We start from the raw sequence: 16,865 nt of genomic DNA, 5'->3' as shown, positions 1-16,865 counted from the left end.
ATTTATTTATTTATTTCTCTCCCCTTCCCCCTCGGTCCCGGTTGTCTGTTCTCTGTGTCTATTTGCTGCGTGTTCTTCTTTGTCTGCTTCTGTTGCTATCAGCGGCACAGGAATCTGTGTTTCTTTTTGTTGTATCATCTTGCTGAGTCAGCTCTCCCTGTGTGCGGCGCCATTCTTGGGCAGGCTGCACTTTCTTTCGCTCTGGGTGGCTCTCCTTATGGGGCACACTCCTTGCGCGTGGGGCTCCCCTACGCGGGGGACACCCCTGTGTGGCAGGGCACTCCTTGTGTGCATCAGCGCTGCACATGGGCCAGCTCCACATGGGTCAAAGAGGCCCGGGGTTTGAACCGCGGGCCTCCCATGTGGTAGACGGATGCCCTAACCACTGGGCCAAGTCTGCTTCCACATATTCTCTTTAATTCTACTACAGATATATGCCTTTTTATTATTTAATTTTAATTTTAATCTTTTTATATTTTGAGAGAGAGAGAGAGATGATAGTTTTTGACCAAAATGAATCTTTCATCGGTGGTGTGCATTAAAGGGTTACATATTAGGCCTGTGGTTACTATCTTTAGCCAAGTTGGGCCTTTGGTTAGCATCTGGGAACAGTAGATGTTGGGTGTGTTCCCACTGTTTGTTTTGTTTTTTTTTTAAAGATTTATTTTTTGTTTATTTCTCACCCCTTCCCACTCCCCCTCCCCAGTTGTCTGTTCTCTGTGTCCATTGGCTATGTGTTCCTCTGTGACTGCTTCTATCCTTATCAGCGGCACCGGGAATCTGTGTTTCTTTTTGTTGCATCATCTTGTGTCATTTCTCCACGTGTGCAGTGCCATTCTTGGGCAGGCTGTACTTTCTTCCGCACTGGGTGGCTCTCCTTATGGGGTGCACTCCTTGCGCGTAGGGCTCCCCTATGCGGTAGACACCCCTGCGTGGCCGGGCACTCCTTGCACACATCAGCGCTGCGCATAGACCAGCTCCATATGGGTCAGGGAGGCCCGGGGTTTGAACCGCGGACCTCTCATGTGGTAGGCAGACGCCCTATCCATTGGGCCAAGTCTGCTTCCCTGTTCCCACGGTTTGTTAACTGTGAAGGGTGGTTCACTGGGCCTAGACTATTCGTGTAAGCAACGACTTTTGCTTGACACTGGTTTTCCTTCTGGAAGCCTGCAATTTTGGTTCATGCTAGTCAGAGGGTGCCTATGTGACCAGCTCCCAATAAAAACTTTGGGTGCTGGGTCTCTACTGGGCTTTCCTGGTCTAAAACACCACATGCATTGTTGCTCCATTTTTGCTGCTGTGGGAAGAGTATGCTGTGGGAGGGAGAGAGCTAAGAAAGCCTGCATCTATACTCTACATGGTTTTTTTTGCCCATATTATCCATCTGGCTGTGTGTGCTTACTATGGTGCTATAATAAATTTTAGTTGTCAATACAGCACTTGGCCTGCTGAATTGCGAGTCCTTCTAGCAAATCTCAGAAAATAGGGCTGGTGCTGGGTATCCCTGATACTGGTAGGATTTCTTTTTTTTTTTAGTGTAACAAAGTTAAATGGAGGGGAGTGGATGTAGCTCAAGCGTTTGAGAGCCTGCTTCCCACATGGGAGGTCCCTGCGCCTCCTAAAAAACAAAAACAAGCAAACAAATGAAAAAACGAACTCAAAGTAGCTGATGTGGCTCAGTGGTTGAGCCCCGGTTTCCCACATATGAGATCCCAGGTTCAATCCCCAACCCCTGGTACCTCAAAAAAAAAAAAAAAAAAAAAAAAAAGTTAAATGGAAAACATCAGATTGTGAATAAAGGACAGATTTTTGGCAAACCATCACTTAAGTTAGCCAACCCTGTGTCTAGTGGAAAACTCTTACGAACTGTTTCGGTTTGTTGATCCATTTTCTTCTCCATAAGCTCTAGGTCTTTTCATTATTGCAGCTTCTAGCAGTTTGGAACATGGGGAGGCTCACTGCAAACGAGGCTCACTGCAATCGTAAATCCTTTGTGAGTTTTTGAAAAGGACTGCCTTGTCTTTCAAATGCTCTAAGTGAAGCTAGTTGTTGACATAAGTGCTATAACTAATTCCTTAGGGAGAAAAAGAAGTATAACTACTAGAAGCAACAGTATCCCAGAATGGGTGTAGGTATGTCAGTATGTTCTTAGAAGGAGCACATTATTTTTATTTGTAAATTCTTTACATTGAAATGTGTAACAAGCTGGTTTGATTGAATAATTTCATATTACACACTTACTTGAAACATGTGCCATCCTTCAATGTGTGTACCTGCTAGATGTACAACCCTGATCTCAACCACATACACACTACTGCTGTGTTCTTGACTCTGGGGCAATGGACATTTGTATCTTTTCCTTTTGAGGTTCTCTTCTTTTGTACCCAGGAAGAAAAGATGGAGAAGTGAGACTGAATAGCAGATAGAGGACTAATGCAGTCAATTCAAAGTTGCATATTCCTATGTAAAAGTTGTAAATAAGAATTAATACTCTTTCTTGAATAAAACGTTCTGAGAAGGAAGCAGATTTGTTTTCCTTCACAAGCCACTGGCGTTAATAATTAGGTTTCACTTTTATAATGGAGAGAAGCACATGTTTACCAGCAGAGGGCACCATTTGCAGGCTGCAAATTAGAGAGAGGACGTTTTAGGAAGCCCCTGGGAGATAAAGTGTAATGTACAGCTTGCTGCTATAGTTGGTCTGACTTCTCTTTGACTCTCTTGGGTTCCAGTGGTGCTCCTCTGGACTTCTCTAAGGAAATCTTTTTTTTTTTTTTTAACAAATCAAGTTTATTGATACATATTAATACAGCATAAATCCATGCTAAGTGTACAATCAATGGTATTTGATATAATCACATAGTCGTTCATTCATCACTTCAGTCCTTATTAGAGCATTTTCATTATTCCAATAATAATAATAATAATAATAAAAAACAGACAAACAAAACTCATCACCTCTCAATTTCTCTATACTTCCCCTGCCTTACATAACTGCTATTCTGTTTGTCTCTCTAGTTTATTTGTATTTATATTTTGTAAAAACAGTTTTATATATCCAATATTACCCATATTTGTATTTCACATGAGGTTTCACTGTTATACAGTCCCATGATACATTTTTTAGCTTTCCTTCTCGTAATATCTATGACCTTAGACTTTCCCTTTCAACCACTGTCATATAATAACTCTGCTAGTTACAAACACCAGCATGTGCTTTTACCATTTCTATTAATTTCAAAAGGTTTACAAACAACTTTTTTAAAACCAATTCTGCACAGATTAGCCCTCAGCTTTCCATTCTCTACCCTCACTTTATTTTCTGGTGACCTATATTCTAATTATTAACTCTGAGTTTATACAATATATTTAGTTCATAATAGTGCAATCATACAGTATTTGTCCTTTTGTGTCTATTTTGCTTCACTCAGTGTCCTCCAGGTTCATCCGTGTTGTCATATGTTTCATGACTTCATTTCTTCTTACAGCTGCATAATATTCCATTATGTGAATACATCACAGTTTGTGTATCCATTCATCAGTCGATGGACACCTAGGTCGTTTCCATCTTTTGGCAATTGTGAATAATAATGCCACTATGAACATCAGGGTGAAGATGTCTGTTTGTGTCACTGCTCTCAGTTCTGGATATATACCCATTAGTGGTATTGCACGGTCATGTGGCAAGTCTATATTCAGCTTCCTTAGGAACTTCCAAACAGTCCTCCACAGTGGCTGTACCATTCTACATTCCCAACGTTAGTGAATAAGAGTTCCTATCTCTCCACATCCTTTCCATCACTTGTAGTTTTCTGTCTTTTTAATAGTGGCCGTTCTGATAGGTGTGAAATGATAGTCTCATTGTAGTTTTGATTTGCATTTTCCTAATCACTGGGGACAGTGAACATTTTTTCATGTGCTATTTCACCATTTGTATTTGGACAATTGTCTGTTCTAGTCTTTTGCCCATATTTTAGTTGGGTAGTTTGTCTTTTTATTGTTGAGTTTTAGCATCTCTTTATTTTTAAAATTTTATTTATTTATGTAGAGGTACTGGGGTCGGGGATTGAACCCAGGACCTCATATGTGGGAAGGTGGCATTCCACTGCTGTGCCACATCGGCTCCCCTGTATTGGTTTTTTTCCATTTGTTTGCTTGTTGTTTTGTTTTTAGGAAGCACCAGGGACCTCCCATGTGGGAGGCAGGTGCTCAACTGCTCAAGCCACATCTGCTTCTTTTCTCTTTATATATCATTGGATATTAAACCCTTATCAGATATGTGATTTCCAAATATTTTCTGCCATTGGGTTGGCTGCCTTTTCACCATTTTAACAGTCTCTTGTGGAGCAAAAGTGTTTACTTTTAAAGAGGTTCCATTTATCTATTTTTTCCTTTTGTTGCTCATGTTATGGGTATAAGGTTTAAAAAACTACTGCCTACCACAAGATCTTGAAGATGTTTTCCTCCATTTTCTTCTAGAAGTTTTATGGTTGTTGCATTTATAATTAGGTCCTTGATCCACTTTGAGTTAATTTTTGTATAAGGTGTAAGATAGAGGTCCTCTTTATTTTGGCTGTGGACATCCATTTTTCTCAGCACCATTTGTTGAATAGGACTGTTCTAGCCCAACTGGGAGGGTTGTCAAAAATCACTTGACAGTAGATGTGAGGGTCTATTTCTGAATTCTCGATTCATTTCCATTGGTTATTCTGTCTGTTTGTCTGCTAGTACCATGCTGTTTTACCACTGTAGCTAAGTAATATTCTTTAAAGTAAGGAAGTGAGAGTCCTCCAACTTCATTCTTCTTTATATTTATTTATTTATTTTATTTTAAAAATTATTTTTACCCCCTCCCACCTCCCTGAAATGGCTCCCTCATCTGTCTGTTCATTGTCTGCTCATCTTTAGGAGGCACTGGAAACCAAACCTGGGACCTCCCATGTGGGAGGTGAGTTTCCAACCTCTTGAGCCACTCCCACTCCCTGCTGGTTATGGCATCTGCTTGTTGCAGCATCTGCTTGTTGTGACACCTGCAGTGTCTGCTGCGTCTGCTGGTTGTGGCACCTGCTGGTTGTAGCATCTTGCTGGTTGTTGTGTCTGCTCATTGCAGTGTCTGCTTATTGTGGCATCTGCTAATCTCCATTAGCAGGCACCAGGAACTGAACCTGGGACCTCCTATAGGTGCCCAATTCTTTGAGCCACATCTGCTCTGTCTTTTTTTTATTATTATTATTATCCCCCCCTTTTGCGGCTTTTTTTTGTTTTGTCTGCTCTCTGTGTCCATTCACTGTAGGTTCTTCTGTGTCTGTATTTATTTATTTCCCCTCGCTCCTTGCAGCTTGTCTGTTCTCTGTGTCCATTTGCTGCGGGCTCTTCTGTGTTCTCCCTTGTCTCCCTTCTTTTTGTTGCGTCACCTTGCTGAGTTAGCTCTCCACGTTGTCTGCGGGCCAGCGGCGCTCTGTGGCATGTGGGCAAGCCTGCCTTCACAAGGAGGCCTTAGGACGCGAACCGAGGGCTTCCCATATGGTAAACAGGAGTTCAACTGATTGAGCCACAGCTGCATCGCCCTGTATTCTTTTTAAAGACATTTTTGGTTATTTGGGGCCCCTTATTCTTCCAAATGAATTTCATAATTGGCTTTTCCATTTCTGCAAAAACGGCTTTTAGGATTTTTATTGGGATTCTGTTGAATCTCTAAATCAGTTTGGGTAGAACTGACATCTTAATGCTATTTAGTCTTCCAGCACATGAACACAGAATGTTCTTCCATTTATTTAAGTCTTTTTATGTTTCTTTTAGTAATGTTTTGTAGTTTTCTGAATACAGTTCCTTTATGTCTTTGGTTAAGATTATTCCTAAATATTTGATTCATTTATTCGCTATAATAAATGGGATTTGTTTTTCTGATTTCCTCCTCATACCGGTCATTAGTAGTGTATAAAAGTGCTATTAATTTTTGTGTATTAATATCATATCTCACCACTCTGTTAGTTCTAGTAGCTTTGTTGTTGATTTTTCAGGATTTTCTAGATATAGGATTACATCATCAGTGAGTAGTGAACGTTTTACTTCTGCCTTTCCTATTTGGATGCCTTTTATTTCCTTATCTAGCCTAGATCTAGAACTTCTAGCACAATATTGAATAACCGTAGTGGCAGTGGGCATCCTTGTCTTGTTACTGATCTCAGAGGGAAAGCTTTCAGTCTTTCATCATTGAGTAAAATGCTAGCTATAAGTTTTCCATACATGAACTTTACTATATTGAGAAAGCTTCTTTCTATTTCTGTTTTTTGAAATGTTTTTTTTTTTTAATCAAGAAAGGGTGCTATATTTTGTCAAATGCCTTTTCTGTATTCATCAATCGAGAGGCTCATGTGATTTTTCTTCTTCGATTTGTTAAAGTGGTTTACTATACTAATTGATTTTCTTGTGCTGAATCATCCTTGCATACCTTGGATAAAACCCACTTGATCATGGTGTATAATTCTTTTAATGTGCTTCTGGATTAACTTTACAAGTATTTTGTTGAGCATTTTTGCATATATATTCATTAGAGATATTGGTCTGTAATTTTCTTTTTTTGTAGTACCTTTATCAGGTTTTGTTACAGGGTGATATGACTTCATATAATGACTTTGGTAGCATTCTTTCCTGTTCAATTTTTTTAGAGGAGCTTGAGCAAGATTGGTATTAGATCATCTTTGAATGATTGACAGAATTTACCTACAAAGCCATTTGGTGGTGGCTTTTTATTTTTGGGAAGTTTTTGATGATTGTTTCAATCTTTTTGGAGGTAATTGGTTGTGTTGAAATCTATTTCTTCTAGGGTCAATGTAGATTGTGTGTTTCTAGGAATTTGTCTGTCTCGTCTACATTGTCTGTTTTTTTGGTGTGCACTTGTTCAAAGTATCTTCTTATGATCTCTCTTATTTCTGCAGGGTCAGTGGTAATGTCCTCCCTCTCATTTCTGATTTTGTTTATTTGCATCTTCTTTTTTTTCCTTTGTCAGTCTAGCTAAGGGTTTGTCAGTTTTGTTGATCTTCCCAAAGAACAAACTTTTGGTTTTGTTGAGTCTATTTTTTTTTTTGTTATCAATTTCATTTATTTCTGCTCTAATCTTTACTATTTCTTTCCTTCGACTTGGTTTGGGATTAGTTTGTTGTTCTTTTTTTAGTTCCTCCAGGTGTTCAGTTAGGTCTCTGATTTTAGCTCTTATTTTTTTAGATACCGTGGGCTGAGGATTGTGGGAAGCCAGCGCTTAACCACTGAGCCACATTGGCTTCCCTGATTTGGTTTTTTCATTTGTTTTGCTTGTTGTTTGTTTTTGTTTTTACAGGAGGCACCAGGAACCAAACCTGGGACCTCCCATGTGGGAGGTGGGAGCTCAACTGCTTTAGCCACATCTGCTCCCTTTCTACTTTTTTAATATAAGCATTGAGAACTATAAAATTCCCTCTCAGTACCACTTTTGTAGTGCTCCATAAGTTGTTTTTATTTTTTGTTGTTTTTAAAGGAGGTACCAGGGGATTGAACCCAGGACCTTGTATATGGGAGGCAGGCACTCAACCACTAAGATCCATTTCCTTCTCAATGAGAGTTGGTGTTTTTGTTTGTTTGTTTGTTTTTTAAGGAGGTACCAGGGATTGAACCTGGGACCTCAAACATGAGAAGCAGGTGCTCAACCACTGAGCAGTATCTGCTCTCCATCCCATAGGTTTTGATATGTTGTGTTCTCATTTTCATTCATCTCAAGATATTTACTGAATTCTCTTGCAATTTCTTCTTTGACCCACTGATTATTTAAGAATGTGTTGTTTAATCTTCATATATTCATGAAGTTTCCCTTTTTCCATTCATTATTGATTTCCAGCTTCATTCCATTATGATCAGAGAAAGTGTTTTGTATAATTTCAATGTTTTTAAATTTATTGAAATTTGCCCTGTGACCCAACATATGGTCTATCCTGGAGAAGGATCCATGAGCACTTGAAAATAATGTATATCCTGCTGCTTTGGGGTGTAGTGCTCTGTAAATGTCTGTTAGGTCTAGTTCATTTATCATGTTATTGAAGCTCTCTGTTTCTTTATCCACTGTCCAGCTGTTCTATCCAATATGAGCATGGTGTATTGAAGTCTCTAACTGTTATTGTAGAGCTATCTCTTTCTTCCTTCAGTTTTGCCAGTGTGTGCCTTATATATCTTGGGAAGCCCAGGTTAGGTGCATAAATATTTACTATAGTTATTTCTTCTTGGTCAATTGCCCCTTTTATTAATATATAATGGTCTTTTCCATCCCTTACAAGAATTTTTCATTTAAAATTCATTTTGTCCATTATTAGTATTGCTACTTCAGCTCTTTTTTGGTTACTATTTGCGTGGAATATCTTATTCCAACCTTTCACTTTTATTCTGGTTTGTCCTTACATCTAAGGCAAGTCTCTTATAAACAGTGTATAGATGGTTTTTATATATATATATATTTTTTAAAGATTTATTATTATTATTTTATTTATTTAATTTCCCCCCCTCCCCCGGTTGTCTGTTTTTGGTGTCTATTTGCTGCGTCTTGTTTCTTTGTCCGCTTCTGCTGTCGTCAGCGGCACGGGAAGTGTGGGCGGCGCCATTCCTGGGCAGGCTGCACTTTCTTTTCACGCTGGGCGGCTCTCCTCACGGGTGCACTCCTTGCATGTGGGGCTCCCCTACGCGGGGGACACCCCTGCGTGGCACGGCACTCCTTGCACGCACCAGCGCTGCGCATGGGCCAGCTCCACACGGGCCCGGGGTTTGAACCACGGACCTCCTATGTGGTAGGTGGATGCTCTATCAGGTGAGCCACATCTGCTTCTCTCGTCTTTGATTTTTGGTTCAACTTATTCTAAATCTTTAAAATTGCCTAGCTAAAGTTATCAAAATCACTAATGGGATATAGATTTTCTCCCAGAGTTGGGGCTAAAGAGAGACTTAAATGCAGTTTTTCTTCTTGCTACTTCCTGCCTGGTCATCAGATGGTGCTGTCAGTGAGCCTTTCCACATGAGTGTTTCTTTCAATCTCTGCTTTCCTTGTTTCTGGCCTGGCCAGAGCCGAGATTCAAAGCATGCCCTGTTGGCCAAATTCACTGAAGAGAAGCTCTCCTACTCACCCTCCCTCTTCCCTTGTAACAGGTGACAGGGAGAAAGATATCTGTTCCTCTCTCAGTTGGCCACAGTGAGCCAGGGGTTTTATCCAGGCTTAACGTCTTGAGAGTGGGAGATGGGAGCCCTTCCCTGCAACTGTGTGAGTTTAGTAACTCATGTTTGTTGTTTCAGACAAACATGTTGTCTCTTCTCCACCCTCCTGGGAGTTGCACAGCCCTGTCCTGGCCTGCTAACCCCCAAAGCACATTCCTCGGACAGCTTTTGGCCCTTTCTCTGTCGTTTTTGTGAGCGTTAAGCCCTGCCTGCCTACTTCAATGCTTTCTTCCTGGAATTCTCCTCCAAGAAAATCTTTGGCTAGGCTTGGTTGGTATGCCCAGAGGAATCCAGGTGGAAGGACTTTATTATAGTAGATATTTGGAAGCCTCTGATTCTAGCCTGTGTGTAATATCCTTAAGGGTTCAAATGTTCTTTTCCAGAGGTGAGGCAAAAAAGGCATTAGGCCAGGCATCTAAGGGTCTAGTTCCATACCTAGCTTGACTTCCAACTTTGGATGACCTTGAACCTCAGTTGGCATATCTCTAAAATGGAGGTAATAATTTAGGAATAATGCCTGCCCTGCACAGTGTTAATAGTGGTCTCTGAAGTCAGGCAGACCTGGGTTTGAATTTCGGCTCACCCTTTGCTACGTATGGAGTCTTGCTCAGGTCATTTAACTCTCAGAAATCCTTTATCCTCACATTTTAAATAGGGATAATAGTCCCTTCTCACAGGATTGTTATGAGGATTAAATGAGCAGGTACATGTGAAGTGTTAAGCTAAGTAAATGTTCAAGGAATGGGAGCTATTACTATTCAGAGGGTGTTTCAAAATTTTTATTTATTTATTTAATTTTTAAAGGAACTTCAGATTACCTAAATGTTACATTGAAAATATAGGGGATTCCTGTATACCTCATCTCCTCCCCATCCCACACTTTCTTCCATTAACTGCATCTTTCATTAGTTTGGTATACATGTTCAAATTGATGAACACATATTGAAGTATTGCTATTAACCATGGTCTGTAATTTACATTATGGTTTACACTTTGCACTACACAATTTTAAGGTTTTGAAAACACATATAATAACCTGTATCCATCATTGCAATGTCATGCAAAACAATTCCAATGTCCCCAAAATGTCCCATGTTATAACTATTCTTCACTCTCCCTCCCTTCTGAACCTCTGGTGACCACTGCCTTTACATGAGTGTTACAAGTTCTTCTATTACAAGAATAATAATGTCAACTTTAGTCCATAGTTGCATTTCCCCTTATGTTTGTTCATTCCTCAATTGTGAGGATTTGGGGATGTGATGCCCACTCTGCTTCTGATTGAGAAAGGCTTAGATCCCATGGGGCAGATGGATGGAACTGTCTTCCTTGTAGTTATAGATACTCTCTGTTTTTTGGGATGGGCATTGTTCATTATTTTCCTTTTGTTTATTGTCCTGGGTGAACCTGATGAACTGGAGAGTAAGTGTTGGCTGCAACTCTGCTGAGATTCAGGGCTCAACTGGTATATGAACAGCCAGAAGAATTAAATCTCTGGGATATATATTTAATGGGTATAGTGCTATTTATAGGTTAAAATAAAGGAGCATAAGAGCCATGTATAGGAAAATTATAAATGAGTCTAACTCTGATACATTGGGGGGATAAGTTAGCATATATTCCAAGGTAAGGTCCACTGACAGTGTGCCAAATTCCTACAATTGTCTGCCCTGCCTATAGTTTCTAGATGTCTTTAGAGCCCTCAGAAACACCCCCCTGCTTGAGGCACTGTTTACTGTGGCAGTCAGTGAGATCCTCCTGAGATGTGCATAGGTTTAACCTCTGGAATGACCTCTAGACTCACTTTGAAATCTCTTAGTCATAAAAATTCATTTATATTTAGTATTTCCCACATTTGGTCAAGGTCTTTTTCCAAATGCATCACTTGTTGGGGTTTGGTAATAATCCCTCAGTGCCAGGGAAGCTCATGTCTGGGAGTCATGTTCCAAGCCGGTGGTTTGTGGTGGGAGGAAGGTAGTAAGTTTGTAGGCTGAGTTTGGCTTAGAGAGAGACCACATTTGAGCAACAAGGAGCCTTTCAGGGGATAACTCTTAGGCAATATATAATACTAGGCTAAGATTCAATTTCACAAGAATGAGGTTCATAAGTACATGCATCAGTATCAAGGGTTGGTGTATTGGTCTGTCCTCCTTTGCCAGGCACTGGCCATGTACTCTAGGAATTCTTTCTACTCTATTAGAGAATGGAGCAGGACTCCAGACGGTGTTATCTTGAGTCAGAGAAGATGATAGATGTGAAACACATTGTAAGCTGTGAAGTACAACAGAAATGTCTGAGTGATTATACTCTTGAATTTACTCAGGGCACGGTTTCTTCTACCCTCAAAGGAGAAGTTCTGAGGAAAGCCAGACTTTATTCTAGTTAAGCTGCTGTTCTATTCGGCTTTTGGGGGCCTCAAGTTCCTTTTCAGTTTCTGCCTGACTTCCTGTGGAGACTAAGTGGCAATAGGGAGAGTCCACTCAGCAAATCATACAGAATCTGAGGGGAAGTTTTGGTGACACAGGCATTGGGTGGCCTTAATTTAGCTCTAGTTCTTGTCTAGTCCTTGCTGACCTTCGGTGAGGGTGACCTCTAGGGATGTGAAAATGGCTCCTTAATTTGCCCAGGTCTGTGCTTCCTGGCACACATTACCCTGGCTGACTTTCTTCTTGATCCCTGAACCAAGGGTTCACAGAGCTATCGTTTCATAGCATTGCTGTAGACAATGAAAATAATAACTGCTAATGGGTACTGAGTGCTTATTACAGGCCAGGCTCTCTGCTAAGTGCTTATATACTTTCACATTCAAACTCTGGGAAGTAGGTATTATTATTATCCCCCTTTTTTCAGATGAGAAAGTTGAGGCTTATAAAGTAACACGTCAAGGGTCATATTTCTGGTAAGTACTTTTGGACCCTGGTCTGTCTGATACTACTGATCTGGACTCTTTCCATTGTTCAAAGTAGTCTTTACAGCTGCCTGTGAAGTAGAGTCACCTATGAAGTTTATAATAATTCTCACTCTTTTGGCTGTGGTTCTCGAAGTATGACATGAAACTTGGTTCTGCATTTATTTTTCTTTTTTCCAGCTTTATCAAGATATAATTTATATAAAATAAAATTCACCCTTTTTAAGTGTATAGTTTGACTGCATGTAGTTGTTGTATACAGTTGTGCAACTATCATCACAGTCAAGATATAGAACATTTTCATAACCCTAAAAAGTCTCCTAGTGCTTTTGATACCCAGGCCCCTGAATTTTAATCGGCTGAGAGAGTTCTGATGTACAGCCAGGTATGGGACCCATGTATTGAGGAACTGAAGTCCTGGAGATAGAGGGTAAAAGCAGTGAAAAGAGGAAAATGCACTTAAAAAAAAGAATGATTGGCCTACCTATCTTTAAATAAATTATGTTCTACTAGGCCCCACTGTGTAACAATGGAGTGAGGAAAAAGCCTTCTAGACCAAATCTAGCTTTATAAAACAAATTTCTCTTCCCAACATGGCTTCTTCCAAAGTCACAAAGAGCCAAAGGATTTTGAACAAAGTTGGTGTGGAAGACTGGTTAAATTACTTTGGGAGCGAGAGCTAGGGGCAAATAGATACTATTGGTGGGCTGTGGAAGAAGCCTTGGGTATTGAAAGGAGGGCTGGAAAAGTAAATGTTATTGCTGGGCAATCCAAGGAGGCGACCGTTTCCTCCAAGCTATAAGCAGTTTTGGTCCCTTTTAGTGCCTTTGAATATTCTCTGCTTCAAAGATCCAAAAGCAAATTTCTGTAATCTGAAGTCCAGTCAGGAAAATTAGCCTGAAACAAGTCTAGACTGTGGTTCAGAGAACATTTGGATAATAAGATAGAAAGTATAAAATGTAACTCTAAATGTAGAGAAGATTGGGGTAGGAACTTTGAGTCTGGAGACTTTGATTCTTGCCTCAGTTCTGCGAGATGCTGGTTTTGCTAGATGACCTTTTCTGGCTGACCTTCTCTCAGTGTTACATTTCTGCTTACCTCTCACGGAAAGACTGCGTGGTGAATAAAGTGTACAGATTGTAGTGTTTTAGTCAGCCAAAGAGGTGCTCATGCAAAGTGTCAGAAATCTGTTGGTTTTTATGAAGGGTATTTATTTGGGGTAAAGGCTTACACAGTTATAAGGCCCTAAGGAGTCTAACTCAAGGTACCATAAAAGGTACTTTCTCACCCCCAAGTCAGTTGTCACATGTTAAGGAAGATGGCGGGCCTGGTCTCTCCTTCCTTCTTCCTCTTAAGGCTCCAGGAACCCAGCTTCTTCTGATCTCAGCTGTAGACTAACATAGAGTTTGTTTCTTTCTGGGCTTCCTCAGCGTAGCTGCTCTGTTCTCTTCAGCTGCAAACTATCAGGCAAATGGCTTATCTGTCTTTCTGGGGCCACAGGATGAAAGTTCTCTCCTCTGTGTATAGACTTCTCTTCTTGTGCCTTCTGTGTGTCTTCTTGAGTCTCACCCTACTGACTAACATTGTCAAATCAATGCCCTAATCTTAACATAATCAAAGACATCGCCGCTGAATCTAGTATAATCAAAGGGTATAATGCCCAGAGGAACAGACTGGTTTACAAACATAATCTCTTTTTGGAATTCATAAATAATATTAAGCAGCTACATGTAGTAATACAGTTTCTGCACATACTTGGTAGTGACATTGGTTAGCATGGCAAAAGTCGGTTGCAAAGGGCATTCTGTAGGATTTGGGATCTCATTAATTGTATCTTGAAACCTGAATATACTCAAGTCCTTAAGTATTTCTTTTTCTGTTTTTTTTTTCTTCTTTCTCTCTAGTTTGTTGAATGTGGCATATGGTGAAGTTGTGAATGAAGGTGTGTACAAGTGGGGACTATCTCATTCTTTTTGTATGCATCACGTAGTTGTCTTCCTGGTGGATATGTGCACTCTGGCCTGGATTCTGGGATTTAGTTTCCTTATCTGTAACATTCAACTTCTCTTGGTCCCTGTGATTCACCTTAAGAGGAAATATCTGGAGCAGAACTACAAGGTTGATTAGAGGAAGAAGGGACAGAGAGGAAGAAAGATGTGATTAGAGTATTGTTGTGAAAGAAAGAGTGGAAATACAGGACTGTAGAATTAAATGAAAGTACCCAGGTTTCTCCTTACTTGAGAAAGAGTGGCTTGGGGTAAATGGCCTCATCTAAGGTCGCTGCAGGGAGACAATCTTTGAAAATAACACCTCAGCCAGTTTAAATGAACTTCTGGAGGTTGTATAAAATTTAAGTTGCTTTTTAAAAAAAATTTTTATTTTTTAAGCAAGGTAAGTCTCAAAATATCAAGGTTATGATGCTTTGTACTCCATAAACTTTTAAAAAAATTAACAACTTTATTTCAATTCACAAAAATAAAAGATCAGAAAAAAGCATCTCAAAAGTTATGGAAACTTACTCCTAAAAACTTCTTTTTCAGATACTTTTATCTCATCTAATTCCAATGCTAACTCAGTTATTCCTCTAGTGTTCAAAAAGATACACAGATGTACACAGATTAGTTAAATAACATAGTCAAGGTCACCCTATTAATGAAAAAAAAAAAATGAAGAGAAAAAAATGCTTAATTGTTTTTATATCTCACAAAGCCAAACCCCATATTCCTTTTTTTAGCTTTAGAACAAATACTGTACCAACTTTGCATTTGCTATGAAAATTTTACAATGTTGTTGGTAACTGTAGTCCCTAAATTACATTAGTTATATTTTTCCCATGTATCACCACACTCTTAACACCATGTAGTAGAAGAACATTCTTGTATTTATATTATTATTTTTAAAAAGATTTATTTATTTATTTATTTCTCTCCCCTTACCTTCTCCCCTGCCTGCCCCAGTTGTCTGTTCTCTGTGTCTATTTGCTGTGTGTTCTTCTTTATCTGCTTCTGTTGTCAGCAGCATGGGAATCTGTGTGTCTTTTTGTTGTGTCATCTTGTTGTGTCAGCTTTCCATGTGTGAGGTGCCATTCCTGGCAGGCTGAACTTTCCTTTGCGCTGGGCTCCTTGCACGTGGGGCTCCCCTACATGGGGGACACCCCAGCGTGGCAGGGCACTCCTTGCGCGCATCAGCACTGAGCGTGGGCCAGCTCCACACGGGTCAAGGAGGCCTGGGGTTTGAACCGTGGACCTCCCATGTGGTAGACAGACGCCCCAACCACTGGGCCAAGTCTGCTTCCCTGTATTTATATTATTAACCACAATCCTCATCTACTTTCCAAATCATTGTAACACATTCCCAATATTATCCTCCAGCTGTTCTCCAACTAACAATCTTCTAGACTACTCATTTCAGTCACAGTCATATCCATGAATCAACAATGTTTGTTACATTCATTATAATGTGTTACATCAAGCCCAATCATTACCACATATTTTTATTTTACCTTATTAAACTTTTTACACACATCCAGCATCTTCTCTACCTTCCATCCCATATTCCTTCTCCCATCAACCTACATTTCATAGTTCAACTCCATAAGTCTACTCATTTTTCAGCTCATATCAGTGACACCATATACTATTTGTTCTTTCGTATCTAGTTATTTCACTCAGTGTAATACCCTCAAGTTTGCTCCATGTTGTTGTGTGTTTCCCCAATTGATTTCTTCTTACAGCTGATTAATATTCCATCGAATGTATATATTAATACCACATCTTGTTTAATCATTCATCGGTTGATAGACACTTAGGTTGTTTACATCTTTTAGCAATTGTGAATTATACTGCTGTGAACATCAGTGTGCAAATATCTGTTCAGGTCCTTGCTTTCAGTTCTTTGGAATATATTACTAGTAGTGGGATTGCTGGACCATATGGCAATTATATATTTAGTTTCCTGAGAAACTGCCAGATCATTTTCCACAGAGCTTACACCATTTTACAGTCCCACCAATAATGAAAGAGTGTTCCTATTTCTCTGCATCCTCTCCAGCACTTGAAGTTTTCTCTTCTTTTTATAATGGCCATTCTGTATGGTGTGAGATGATATCTCATTGTAGTTTTGATCTATGTTTCCATAATAGTTAGTAATGCTGAACATCTTTTCATGTGTCTTTTGGCTAGTTGTATTTCCACTTTGGGAAATTGTCTGTTCAATTCTTTTGCTCATTTTTAAAAATGGGGTTGCTTGTCATTTAATTGTGTGATCTCTTTATATAACATGGAGATCAATCCCTTATCAGATATATGGTTTCTGAAGATTTTTTCCCATTGAGGAGGCTGTCTTTTTACTTTCTTGACAAAGTCTTTTGAAGAAAAAATGTATTTAATTTTGAGGCAGTCCCATTTATCTAATTTTTTCTTTTGTTGCTCGTGTTTTGGGTGTAAGGTCCAAGAAACTACCACCAAGCACAAGCTCTTGAAGATGTTTCCATACATTTTCTCTAGTAGTTTTATGGTTCTAGTTTTTATATTTAAGAACTTTACCCATTTTGAATTAACTTTTCTATAAGGTGTGAGATAAGGATCCTCTTTCTTTCTTTTAGATATGGATATCCAGTTTTCCCAGCACCATTTCTTTTTTTAAAAAAGATTTATTTATTTATTTATTTCTCTCCCCTCCCCACCCTGGTTGTCTGTTCTCTGTGTCTATTTGCTGCGTCTTCTTTGTC

At 39.5% G+C, this 16,865-nt stretch overlaps 1 protein-coding gene across 1 annotated transcript in view; it reads left to right on the top strand.

Annotated features, from left to right (window-relative positions):
* The first annotated feature begins 8,651 nt into the window (after positions 1-8,651).
* Positions 8,652-16,865, top strand: part of KLHL3 (kelch like family member 3) — a 196,430-nt gene continuing 188,216 nt past the window's right edge. Inside the window, exon 1 of the mRNA XM_023586585.3 lies at positions 8,652-8,827. Coding sequence (XP_023442353.2) covers positions 8,757-8,827 — 71 coding nt within the window. The 5' untranslated portion in view covers positions 8,652-8,756. The remainder of the gene's footprint in view (positions 8,828-16,865) is intronic.

The sequence above is a fragment of the Dasypus novemcinctus genome, chromosome 2 (genome assembly GCF_030445035.2).
Source record: "Dasypus novemcinctus isolate mDasNov1 chromosome 2, mDasNov1.1.hap2, whole genome shotgun sequence".
Classification (NCBI taxonomy): Eukaryota; Metazoa; Chordata; class Mammalia; order Cingulata; family Dasypodidae; genus Dasypus; species Dasypus novemcinctus.
This window is presented reverse-complemented; position numbering and strand designations above follow the sequence as displayed.